The following is a 13,805-nucleotide window of genomic DNA, read 5'->3' on the forward strand; positions in this document are numbered from 1 at the left end:
TAGAAATAAATAATTCGTTGCTCCTAGACAAATCTCTTCAATTTTCGTACTTATGATCACCCAACCACATCTGTGGGCCACTGAACAAAATCAGGGAGATACCGAAATGTCGAATTCAGAATCAGTCAGATTCCACAGAGAGAACTAGTCGTCATTATTATACAACATGGTTTCACGAGGGCTGGTGGGATACCTGATACGATACTACTATCCTGGCAAGCTTTGTTCTGTGTGAGAGAGGAGGCAGTGGCAGATGGAAATGGCAGGGAATGTAAAGGAGATGGCGATGATCAAGAGCGTGAAGGAGAATTAGATTATATTAAGAAATGAGTGCAAAAGTACGGTACAAAATCAGCATTTTTTGGTTTGGGATGAATCTTGATCGAATGAAATTTGTAAGCCTTTGGCACGATTTTATTTCAAAAGTAATTTTTGGGCGCTTCAGAAATGAAAGTTCACAAATATGAACTCAAATCTATGTTAAAACATTTACCATAGGTGCTTTCACTTATACAAACAAGTGCCATCATTAAACACTCACAAAACATGTCTATAATCACTGAAATGAATATTTCGTATGGCTTTCATAATTCCCAAAGCAAAACGCATATTCCTGAATATCATATTTGCCACTTGCAAGGGAGATAGGGCGAGGTATGATAAAATAGAAAAATAAAATAAAAAAGTAAGAACAGGGGACGCCAAGCAGCAGCACTGGCTGAAGTGATACTTTATGAAATATTTCTCTGTCTTCCCTGGAGGCTCAAATTCAATTCTCTCTCTCTCTCTCTCTCTCTCTCTCTCTCTCTCTCTCTCTCTCTCTCTCTCTCTCTCTCTCTCTCTCACCCTTTACGAAATCAGATTAACATTATCTTTCCCCTTTTGAAGATGCAAGGGAGCCTCTCTCCCGCTCTCTCTCTTTCTCTCTCTCTAAGATGATATCAACCTGGGCAAAAATCTCTCTCTCTATCTCTCTCTGCAGCCGTAAGCGAGCTGAAGAACCTATCTCTCGCTCGCTCTCTCTTTCTCTGAGTTACCACCAACCTGGACAAATCTCTCTCTCTCTCTCTTATATTATATATATATATATATATATATATATATATATATATATATATATATATATATATATATATATATATATATATATATATATATATATATATATATATATATATATATATATATATATATATATATATATATATATATATATATATATATATATATATATATATATATATATATACATAGCTGTAAGCAGGCTGAAGAACCTCTCTCGCTTGCTCTCTCTTTCCCTAAGTTACCACCAACCTGGACAAATCTCTCTCTCTCTCTCTCTCTCTCTCTCTCTCTCTCTCTCTCTCTCTCTCTCTCTCTCCCACTGACAGATGAAATTTCCCTACAGACAAAAGAGGGGGCCCACGCCCCTAGGACGCCTCTTCAGCATCTCAGCGTCCTTCACCGGATAATAGGATTCGAGACGCGCGTCCTTCGAGAGACTGACTATGTCTCATTCGCGAAAATTCTCTTCAATTGTTCAATTTTTGTATAGGGGGCTCGAGAGAGTTTTCGTATCTATGGTTCGCGAATTGAATATACAAATTTGGCCAAAGGCCAAGCGCTGGGACCTAAAGATGAGGTCATTCAGCGCTGAAACGGAAATTGACATGTTGCACTATGAATCAATTGTTAAGAGAGGGTGGAAAGTACGATGGAAGAAAGAGAATATGAAAGGGGGTACAGTAAAAGGGACGATAGGGGTTACAGCTAGGGGCCGAAGGTACTAGCCCTCTGTGGGGTTTATATGGTTAGTAATTTTTTTTTTCTTTCCATTCGTCTAATTTCTCCTTTTTCTATCTTTTATTTGTGAATTTTCCACTTTACATTCGCGAAGTTTCCTCCTTTCCATTTACGAATGTTCCTGATTCAAATCGTGAGTTTTCTTCTTTCTATTCGTGAATTTTTCCCATTCCATTCGTGAATTTTCCAAATGCCATTCGTGAGTGTTTCAATTTTTCCATTCGTGATTTTTCAACTTTCCATTCGTGAATTTCTCCCTTTCTATTCATGATTTTTTCCCATTCCATTCGCGATTTTTTTCCACCATTCCATTCGTTAATTGTCCCGTTTCCATTCGTAAATTTTCCATCATTCCATTCGTGAATTTTCCCTCTCTCAGTGCGTGAATTTTCACCTTTCCATTTGTGAGTTTTCCTACTTTCCATTCGTGATTTTTCCCTCCTTTGTAGTCATAAACTTCTGTTTTCCATTCGGAAAATTCCCCTTTCCATTCGTGAATTTTCCCCCTTTTCCATTCACGAAATCCACCCCCCACACCCATTCTGTTCGTAAATTGTCCCTTTTCTATTCATGAATTTTCCCATTTCAATTCACAAATTCCTCCGGACACGGCCGCCCCCTACTTTTTCAATTCTCGAATCTTTCCATTCACGCAATTTTCCCTTTTCCATTCGTGAAATTCATCTCTCTCCCCTATATGAATTTCTTGCAAATCATTCTTACAATATTCCATCCTCTTTTCGTGAAGTTTCGCCTCTTTCTTTTCGTACAATATCTCATTTTCCTTTCGTGAAATTTTCTTCTATTCCCTCCTGCGACTCGCAACAGAATTTCAACTTCTTTTTTCTCTTCTTCTTCTTCTTCATTGCAAGAAGAGACTTCAATTGACTTCCCTCACTTAATCTGTCGAGGGATCCCAAAATATCGACTGGGCGCTTCCGAACAGAATTCTTCGTCTTCCCTTTTTTTTGAATATGCCTCGAAAGCATTTAGAAGAGAGAGAGAGAGAGAGAGAGAGAGAGAGAGAGAGAGAGAGAGAGAGAGAGAGAGATCATCCAGTTTGGTTGCAACTTTATTCTCTAGCTGGGTAGAATTACTCTAAAGCTCATTTCATAAGAGAGAGAGAGAGAGAGAGAGAGAGAGAGAGAGAGAGAGAAGAGAGAGAGAGAATGATCCGGCTTGGTTGCATCTTTATTCTCTAGCTAGACAAAGATAAAATTAATCTCATTTCGTAGAGAGAGAGAGAGAGAGAGAGAGAGAGAGAGAGAGAGAGAGAGAGAGAGAGAGAGAGAGAGTCTAAGGCTTGACGTCAGCGCTATCTGAATGATTCAGTTACTGAACTTTGCCATCAAAGGAAATGTTTGTAACCGCGTCTGCAGCCACGAGATATTTCGCGGTAACTTTATATGGAAAGCTACACTAAAGGATCTGTCTGGGGAAGGGGAGCGAAAACTCTGTAGAAAATATCAAATAAGAAACAAAGAAGAAGAACTTCAATGGAAAACGAATCAAATATAAAAATGGAAGGTATCTGCGTGCAAGATGTTATATAGTTTGGATACCATACGATCAAGGACGCAGAGGATTTAGGAGAAACTGAAGGGAAACTGTCAGACTGAAACATAATCTTCTCAGCTGTGGTGGGACGATATACGACAAGAATACAGATATAAATATATGACATATTTTCCCTTTAATATTCTTGCTCTTCAGAAGTAAAATAAAAGTTTGTTTTTTGTATTCCCGTACTCCTAATCAAAGCCTCCATTCAGTAAACAACTGTATTATGACTGACAACTTAAGGAATTACATAATTTTACAGCATTTTGGCGCCAAACTTTCCCTCCAAAGTAGCCAATATTTCTGGCGAAATGAACTCTGGAGTTGCGAACCTTCAATTTAAATCAGTTCTCAAGCGATGCACTATAGGGATTACTTAGGGTTCTTTGCAGCGTCCCTTCGGGCCCTAGCTGCAACCCCTTTCATTCCTTTCACTGTACCTCCGTAAATATTCTCTTTCTTCCATTTTACTTTCCTCAACCCTCTCCTGACAATTATCTCAACGTACAAGTCCGAAATCTTTTGCTCCTGTTATACCTTTCAAGCCTCATTACTGTCAATTTTCCTTTCAGCTCTGAATGACCTCAAAGGTCTCAGCGCCTAGACTTTGGCCTAAATTTCATATATATTCCATTCCAGTTCAAATAAATGTAAAGATTTGGTCGACTTGGTACTAGGCGCAAGGACTCTGAACATCGCGCGCGCCCAAAAAAAAAACTCTCTCTCTCTCTCTCTCTGAGAGAGAGAGAGAGAGAGAGAGAGAGAGAGAGAGAGAGAGAGAGAGCTTCATTTGAACGCGTTCAGGAGATTCCTTCAAGATAAGTGGCACAGTGAAAGTCGAAAAGAACACGCCCGAGACATTTTCCCTCCTTAAAACACGAAAAGGCTAATTAACGGGAGTTCACCAGGGCGGATGCTATTTCACATTAACCCCGTCTGGGGGTAGTGCCATCAGTGCACCCCATGCGGTGCACTGTAGGCATTACTTAAGGTTCTTTGCAGCGTCCCTTCGTTAGGCCCCTAGCTGCAACCCCTTTCGTTCCTTTTACTGTGTCTCCTTTCATATTCTCTCTTCCATCTTACTTTCCTACCTCTCCTAACAACTGATTCATAGTGCAATTGCAAAAGGTTTTCCTCCTGTTACACCTTTCAAACCTTTTACTGTCAATTTCCGTTCCAGCGCTGAATGACCTCATAGGTCCCAGTGCTTGGCCTTTGGCCTAAATTCTCTATTCAATTAGTCAATCAAGCTATTTCACATTAAGAGGAGTTCACGGGAATGAATTATTCTTTCCTTTTTTTTTTTTTTTTTTTGAAGCTGTGACGTTAAACAAAGGTTTTCCGGGGGAAATATGGCTTTCGAGAAGGACAGAATAAAGGAGAATGGGAGCGAGGGAAAACTCGAAAGAAATCTCTTTGTTATTTTTCCCCGAATTTCAGTCTTTTGTTAGACCTAGGCTGGAATAATATTCAGTTCTTCTTCTTCTTCTAGAGAGAGAGAGAGAGAGAGAGAGAGAGAGAGAGAGAGAGAGAGAGAGAGAGACAGAGAGAGAGAGAGAGAGAGAGATAATCACACCATCGTTTCATCTTTTGTTAGACCTAGGCTGGAATAATATTCGGTTCTTCTTGTTCTTGTTCTTCGTCTTCTCCTTGTTCCTCTTCTTCTTCTTCTCCATCGAGAGAGAGAGAGAGAGAGAGAGAGAGAGAGAGAGAGCGAATCACACCATCATTCAACAACACGTCAAAGTCTGACGACTCCCGCACATCCTGCTTTCAAAATTCATCTCACAACCTCCTGAGATCGTTCTCCAACGTCTCTCTCTCTTTGATAAGGCAACCAAACGGCTCTCCACCTTTATCCTAATTCTCTCGTACATAATTCTAAAGAGCAGACTGAAAGGGCGGAAGGGAAAATCTTAGTGAGCCTCATCTAGAACAAAGGATAAAAACCCATACGAGCGCCCCATCTTTTATCAGGATAAAAAAAAAAAGCTGTCAAGTCAACACAAAAAGAACAAGAAAAAAAGTTTCGTCATTACCTTGTTCTCGAAGAACAACGACGCGGCTGTTGTTGCCTCAAAGGGCTTTAGGTGCTCTTGTTAATAAGGCTACGCCCATGTGAGTTACAGGTTTTAGGTGTAATAATTCGTCGTATTAGCTTGGAGTAAGTTAACTGCTGCTGAGGTTTGTCTCTCTTTGTCTTGCTTGAGGGATTTGAAATCAGTCATCAATATGTCTGAGAATATACCTTATGTATGTGTGCATGTATGTATTTATATAATTATGCACACAAACATATATATATATATATATATATATATATATATATATATATATATATATATATATATATATATATATATATATATATACTGTATATATATATGTATATATATATATATATATATAAATATATATAATTACATAAATACATAAATATACATAATTACATATAATACATACACACACATATATATATATATATATATATATATATATATATATATATATATATATATATATATATATATATATACTGTATATATATTCTTATGCTGTGGTTTTCATAATGCAGTAATCTCCCCATGTTTATGTGTGAGTTGTGTATAACTGTATGATTTTGTGTTCAGATACGAGTATACCGTAAAAGAATTAGCGTAAGTAAAATGGTTTATAAGAAGGGACTTATGCGTGGGCAGAGAGAGAGACTGGGAACCCTTGTTCACTGTGTAGGGGCGCAATTTGTTAGTCAATATTCAAAACTTGCTGAGACTATCACCTTCTCCATTAGCGTACAAGGCGTTATGGGACTCGATCAAAACACTGATACAGAGGAGTCCTCACTCAGAGACCAAAAGCGTTGCTAAAAGGAGATGCGTTCTCCCCTCTCTCTCTCTCTCTCGCTCGTTCTCGGGATTAAGAACGTCCCGTTTTAATGTAATTGATATTTTGTTAGACGATGGTCACTCATATCTTTAATTGTTTAATCCCTTAGTAAATGTGTCTGAGTTATCTGAACAGTGTATTTTATTAAGTGTGTGTGTAACGGCGCCTGGTTAAAGACACGAAGCATTTGGTACCAAGGTATTGTAATATAATTATTGGGTTTCAGTGCACTGAAAATTAATATCTGCAGTGGTTATATGTAAAGATACCTTTTCACTTTTTTATATTTTTTCGTGTTATATGTTTTATGCTTTATCTTTTGAAGAATTTTTCTTTTATGCATATATGTGATGTGTTTGCTATTGCCTTAATTTTTGCTTTACATTTTTGATATTTAATCTTTTGCAGAGTATATTTCTGTGTCTTTGTATCCACATTTTTACATGATTGATTTATTTGCCTTATTTTGTTTAACACGTGGGAATTAATTTACTTACAGTATATTTCCTTTCAATCAAGTTTTGTTATTTAACAATTTAAATTCTTCTTGAATAAAATTTTGATTAATTAATAAATTAATTTCTGATTTAATTTTGACTGATGATTAATTCAGATTTAATCCAATTGTGTTTTGTTTTCAAGTAATAATAATTTCCCTGAGACTATTAAATGTCATGTATAATCTTTGAATTTAGAAATAAATTTTTGTATTTAAAATATTATATCAGAGTTTCATCCATTGACCCACCAGTAATTTTTATTTGAATTAGAGATAGAGTGGTAAGTGAGATGTTTTCCTTCAAGTAATTGAAGTGAGCTCGAACCAGGAAATGAAATAAATAGAAATACTTGAACTTTTATAATGTTAATGGAGTGACGCCCTTAGATTTTACCTCACACCTGTTTAACGAACTTAATCTGCTTTCTTTCATGATTGATAAGTTTATAAGGGATCACTGTTGCCTTTAGAGAAATCAGTCGTCTTGTATGTGTGATGAGGTTCAGGTGTCTGCCTTTTGTGAGGTAACTATAATTGTTGAATAAATGGTAAGTTTGGTAATCAAATATCAAGCACTTAGATACCAGGTTTGATTTAAAGAACAGACACTGGACACCCGGGTCACCATATATAAATGGCGCACTAGACTGGGACATAGCATAAATATCAGGTTTGACTCCGGGAAAGAACAGATATGGGTTTGATTAGAAGAACAGACACTGGACACTTATATATAATATATATATATATATATATATCATCTACTAGTCACTTTTTTACAGGTACGTACGTAATTGTCTTACCCACAATGCCCTCTTAACTTCTCGGATTCTTCACACTTTTCGGATAAGATGGTCACTACAAGGCCTTATATCCAGATGAAAGAATATGAAGTACAATTCTGATGTCCTGTGGCAGGATTCGAACCCGCAGCATCCACAGTACCAGAACGAGGTCAACAACCTGACTTTGTTCTGATACTCTGGACGTGGAATCGAATCCTGCTACAGGACATCAACATCATATTCTTGCATTTGAATCTAAGGCTTGTGAATATTATTTATATAGATATATATAGATATATACTGTATATATATGTATATTGTAGTTATTACATTATATATATATATATATATATATATATATATATATATATATATATATATATATATATATATATATATATATATATATATATATATATAAATATATATGATATATATAAATATATATAATATATATATATATATATATTTTTTTTTCTCTCTCTCTCAATAAATAACAGATAATATCCCATCTGTTTAGTTCTCTTTCCTCTATAAATACCAACATATATTTTAATTAGCTGTTTTCCCAGCAGCGTTTGTGGAAAAAAAAAACTAAAATGACCTCTCTCTCTCTCTCTCTCTCTCTCTCTCTCTCTCTCTCTCTCTCTCTCTCAGGAAGAATAATGAAAAAAACTCATCCATATTCAAATGTTCATTTTGGCGTTACTTTCCTTAATTTGTGTTAAAGCCGAGCGGCGGGTTAATCTCTTTTGTCACAGAGGCAGAATTATGGAACCATATTTCCATAGTCTTTCTTTTCTTAGTTTTCGGTAAAACAAAACTATTGTGCCGGCCTTGTCTGTCCGTCCGCACTTTATTCTGTCCGAACTTTTTCTGTCCGCCCTCAGGTCTTGAAAACTACTGAGGCTAGAGGGCTGCAAATTGGTATGTTGATCATCCACCCTCCAATCATCAAACATACCAAATTTCAGCCCTCTAGCCTCTGTAGTTTTGATTTTATTTAAGTTTAAATTAGCCATAATCTTGCTTCTGGTAACGATATAGGATAGGCCACCACCTGGCCGTGGTTAAAGTTTCATGGGCCGCGGCTCACACAGCATTACACCGAGACCACCGAAAGATAGATATATTTTCTGTGGCCTTGATTATACTCTGTAGCGGCTGTACAGAAAACTCGATTGAGCCGAAAAAACTTCGGCGCAATTTCTACTTGTTTTGTTTCAGATTAATTCGCCCGTGACGCTGTCAGCTTAAGCTTATGAAATATGGCTGTGTTCTGGGGTAAAGGATTGTTTGGCAGAATTATACCTACAGTGAGATAACCATTTTTCATCCGCGTAATCCAATGAGCATAGAAGGTCGTTTAACGTAATTTGGAAATTGCAGGAGGAAATTACATCTCGATTTTCAGATATTGTATAGACGGTGTAGTTGAACTGAAAATAGAATTTAGGCCAAATGCCAAGCACTGGGACCTATTAGGTCATTCAGCGCTGAAACGGAAATTGATAGTAAAAATGTTTTGAAAGGTGTAACAGGAGGAAAACCTCGCAGTTGCACTATGAATCAATTGTTAGGAGGGTGGAAAGTAAGACGGAAGAAAGAGAATGTGAAAGGAGGTACAGTAAAAGGAACAAAAGGGGTTGGAGCTGGGGGCCGAAGACAGGCTGCAAAGAACCTTAAGCAATGCCTACAGTGCACCGCGTGAAAATGCCAAGAACTACAAGGAAGACAGTGTCGTTGAAAGGGTCAAGCTTAATTATTATTGTATGAATCCATGGCTTAAATTAACTTGTCTGTTAAATCGTGAAAATTGATAATTGCTCAATCATAAGGTTTTCATATCTTGATGTCATAGGTGTAACTTCTTACCTGTTAAAATATTGGTCATTTTAACATTATTACTTCTCAAATAAATGTTATCCTCAGAAAAAAATACAAAAAAATAAAGCAGTAGAGTTTCTTGGCTAAAAACTCACCTTACATTATATATATATATATATATATATATATATATATATATATATATAATATATATAAAACATTAAACTACAAATGTCGTATACTATCCAATTCGCTCTATCTCTGAAATAATATATTAAACGACATTTGTAGCATAATGTTTGTGCATAAAAAATCACGGTGACGCGATAAAAATCCATTCATTATAATATAATTATGCACACACATATATATGTTAGGAACAATCGTTTGTCGATTGTTTCCTTTAGTGGATTGTTGCCTCCTTTGTTTTTGTTTGTTTTTAATTACTGGCGAGTTGACGTCTGATGGATGGCGTCAACTTCGTCAGTCAGGTTCGTTAAAGGTCAGGTTGAGGGGTAGCAGCAAGCCAGCTGGAAGCATCAGCAGGTATCCGTACCTGAGAGTCAGGTCCTGGCAGCAGAGCAGCGGAGAGTTTCTTGAGGACGAGATGGTTGCTGTGTCGGCTCTGTCATGGTCGTCGTGTTTGGAGGAGGACGTCAGTACGTTTCTTGGAGGACGAGATGGTTGCCGTGTCGGCTCTGTCGTGGTCGTCAGTACTGGAGGAGGACGTCAGCACTGTGCTTGAGGACGAGATGGTTGCCGTGTCGGCTCTGTCGGAAATCCTGCAGTGTTCCTGTTAAAAGGGCTGTTCACAGCTTTCGTCCGCTAATACCGTTTCCTTGTGCTTTCATTTTGAATTTATTATTTGTTATTTATGCTGCTATTTTTGTTATACCGCCTTGGTATCATATTATTTATATTGCTTGAGGGTTCATGTTACTTAATTGATTATTTGTTGTGCTACATGAAGTTTGTTGAACTGCCCATGCCTATGTTTTTGATACCTTTTTTCATGTTCATTTGTGTACTGAGTCTTTATCTTATTTTTCTTTGTTTTGATTGTTGCTGCTAATGAGTTTAATTCATTTGTATAATGTTCATTTTATTCTAATTGAACCTTGATTACATTATGTAAATAACAAGCTTACTGTAAATAAATCAATTTTAAGGTAAACTTTTTTGTATTTGTTCTGCTCCTCTATCACCTCTCGTCAGTCATTTCAGCCCAACTACTTGTTTCAGTAAAGAACCTGTCGATCTCGAAAAGCGAGATCGTAATACTACCTTAGGCCAGGGTTGGTTCTGTTTTGGCTGGCGAGTGTGACAGCTGTTGGGAAAGTATTTTGTCTGTAAAAAAAATTTTTATTGAAAATCTTTTTTTTCTGTTAGGTGGGAGGTGTTAGGAACAATCGTTTGTCGATTGTTCCCTTAGTGATTGTTGCCTCCTTTGTTTTGTTTGTTTTTAATTACTGGCGAGTTGACGTCTGATGGATGGCGTCAGACTTCGTCAGTCAGGTTCGTAAAACGAGGTCAGGTTGAGGGTAGCAGCAAGCCAGCTGGAGTAGCATCAGCAGGTATCCGTACCTGAGAGTCAGGTCCTGGCAGCAGAGCAGCGGAGAGTTTCTTGAGGACGAGATGGTTGCTGTGTCGGCTCTGTCGTGGTCGTCGTGTTTGGAGGAGGACGTCAGTACGTTTCTTGGAGGACGAGATGGTTGCCGTGTCGGCTCTGTCGTAAGTCGTCATACTGGAGGAGGACGTCAGCACTGTGCTTGGAGGACGAGATGGTTGCCGTGTCGGCTCTGTCGGAGTTGTCCTGCAGTGTTCCTGTTAAGCAGCTTGGGCTGCTTCCAAATCTATGGAGTTCGTCCGCTAATACCGTTTCCTTGTGCTGCTTCATTTTGAATTTATTATTTGTTATTTATGCATTTTGTTATACCATTGGTATCATATTATTTATATTGCTTGAGGGTTCATGTTATTAATTAATTATGTTGTGTATACATGAAGTTTGTTGAACTGCCCATGCCTATGTTTTTGATACCTTTTTTTTGATGTTCATTTAATTGTACTGAGTCTTTATCTTATTTTTCTTTGTTTTTGATTGTTGCTGCTGTAATGAGTTTAATTCATTTGTATAATGTTCATTTTATTCTAATTGAACCTTGACTCAACTGTACATTATGTAAATAACTTAGCTTACTGTAAATAAATCAATTTTAAGGTAAACTTTTTGTATTTGTTCTGCTCCTCTCTCCTTTGTTTGTCACCTCTCGTCAGTCATTTCAGCCCAACTACTTGTTTCAGTAAAGAACCTGTCGATCTCGAAAAGCGAGATCGTAATATATATATATAATACATGTATACATATATATAAAATATATATATTTATATATATATATATATATATATATATATATATATATACAAATATATATATATATATATATATATATATATACAATATAATATATATATATATATATATATATATATATATATATATATATATATATATATATATATACAGACAAACTTAATATTGCTATTGGCTCCACTTTACCTGCCCAGAAGTGTAGGGTTCAATGAGGAAGCAGGCAGCCCGCGTCACTCCCAATACACACAGGAAGACATTGATGGTTGACATGAACGGACGGCTGGAAATTTGAGACCTGGAATGGGAATGGGAATAGGAATGGAGTTGAAGAAAGTGAGTGATAGTTGACTCAAGTTGTAAGTTGGAATGAATTACATTACGGTTATGGCATGTCATGACAAAGGAAAACTGTACTATAGAATGGACAGATTAAGTGATATGATTTTATGAGAGACCTAAAATGGGAATTGGAATGGAATTCAAGGAATTGAGTGATAGTTGACTCAACTAGCAAGTTGGAATGAATTACATTACGGTTATGGCATGTCATGACAAAGGAAAACTTTCTACAGTAGAATGGACAGATTAACTGGCATGAGTTTATGAAAATTTGAGACCTGGAACTGGAATGGGAATGGAAAGGAATTGAAGGAACTGAGTGATAGCTGACTCATGTAGCAAGTTGAAATGAATTACATTACACTTATGGAATATCATGACGGAGGAAAACTGGAAAATACAGAACTGATAGACTGCTTGATCTAAATATTTGACATTTTTAGGCTGTCGAGCCAAGCTTTGGGGAACTTTTGGCCATTCAGCGTTTTCGACAGTGGAAAAGAGGGAGCTGGAGTGGTTGGACAGCAAGATGAAAGAGATTCAGAATAATAAAGGAAATGAATTAAAAGAATCTACAGGTGGAACCGAGAGAAAGAGATCAAGAAAATAAAGGAGATGAATCAAAAGAATTAAAGGTGGAAATAGAAACGACTCCACACTTGCACTAATAAGTAACAGTTAGAGGTGTTAGACAGCATAACTGAATGAAAGGAGGAATGGAGGGTGCTACGCCCCCATGGAACTGATAGCTGCATGACTGTTGAAAGAGTTGAATTGAAACATTTTATATATTTATTGTTTAATTGACTGATCTATTTTTATTCACTTACTTATACATTTATATATTTCATTTATTTATTTATATATAAAGTAGATAGTTTCTCTAGAGAGAGAGAGAGAGAGAGAGAGAGAGAGAGAGAGAGAGAGAGAGAGAGAGAGAGACTTTTTCGATTCAATATTAATTACCAAGAAAGAGAAAAAGTAGATACTAATGAACCAGTATAACAAAAGGAGAGAGAGAGAGAGAGAGAGAGAGAGAGAGAAGAGAGAGATGCAATGTTGAACGTGAGAGATTAAAACGCGTAAGCTGAGTTCATGGAAAGGTCTCTCTCCGGCGCTCTTAAAAAATCAGCTTTAAAGGTTGCCTAATAAAGCAAAAGTATTGAAGGGAAGGGCTTTGGCTCTCTCTCTCTCTCTCTCTCTCTCTCTCTCTCTCTCTCTTTGTTATACTGATTCATTAGTCTCTACCTCTCACTTTCTTTTTATGTTAATGGTGAACAGAAAGTCTCTCTCTCTCTCTCTCTCTCTCTCTCTCTCTCTCTCTCTCTCTCTCTCTCTCTCTTTTGTTATAATCATTCATTAGCACCTACTCTTTCTTTCTTTTTATGTTAATGTTGAGTCCAAAGTCTCTCTCTCTCTCTCTCTCTCTCTCTCTCTCTCTCTCTCTCTCTCTCTCTCTCTCTCTTTGTTATACTGATTCATTTGTCTCTACTTTCCCCTGATACTGAATCCAGAGTCTTTTTCTCTCTCTCACTTTCTCTCCTGGTTATACTAATTCAGTAGTGCCTGCTTTATCTTTCTTTTTATATGGTAATTCATATATCTGTTCGTTTCTCCTTTATGCAAAAGTATATACACATTTAAAAGAGATAACATAATAATAACAATAATGCTTCTGTAGTATCATAATCCTCAGGTGTACTTCTTATAATTAACAGGAAACTACCACAGG

The 13,805-nt window shown here is 36.8% G+C and overlaps 1 protein-coding gene across 2 annotated transcripts in view; it reads right to left on the minus strand.

Annotated features, from left to right (window-relative positions):
* The window catches only part of LOC136839234 (uncharacterized), a 141,076-nt gene that overhangs the window by 17,512 nt on the left and 109,759 nt on the right, over positions 1-13,805 (minus strand). For both annotated transcript variants that reach the window (XM_067104985.1, XM_067104984.1), the window contains exon 4: positions 11,921-12,029. In XM_067104985.1, coding sequence (XP_066961086.1) covers positions 11,921-12,029 — 109 coding nt within the window. The remainder of the gene's footprint in view (positions 1-11,920; positions 12,030-13,805) is intronic.

This window comes from Macrobrachium rosenbergii, chromosome 6, assembly GCF_040412425.1.
Source record: "Macrobrachium rosenbergii isolate ZJJX-2024 chromosome 6, ASM4041242v1, whole genome shotgun sequence".
Lineage (NCBI taxonomy): Eukaryota > Metazoa > Arthropoda > Malacostraca > Decapoda > Palaemonidae > Macrobrachium > Macrobrachium rosenbergii.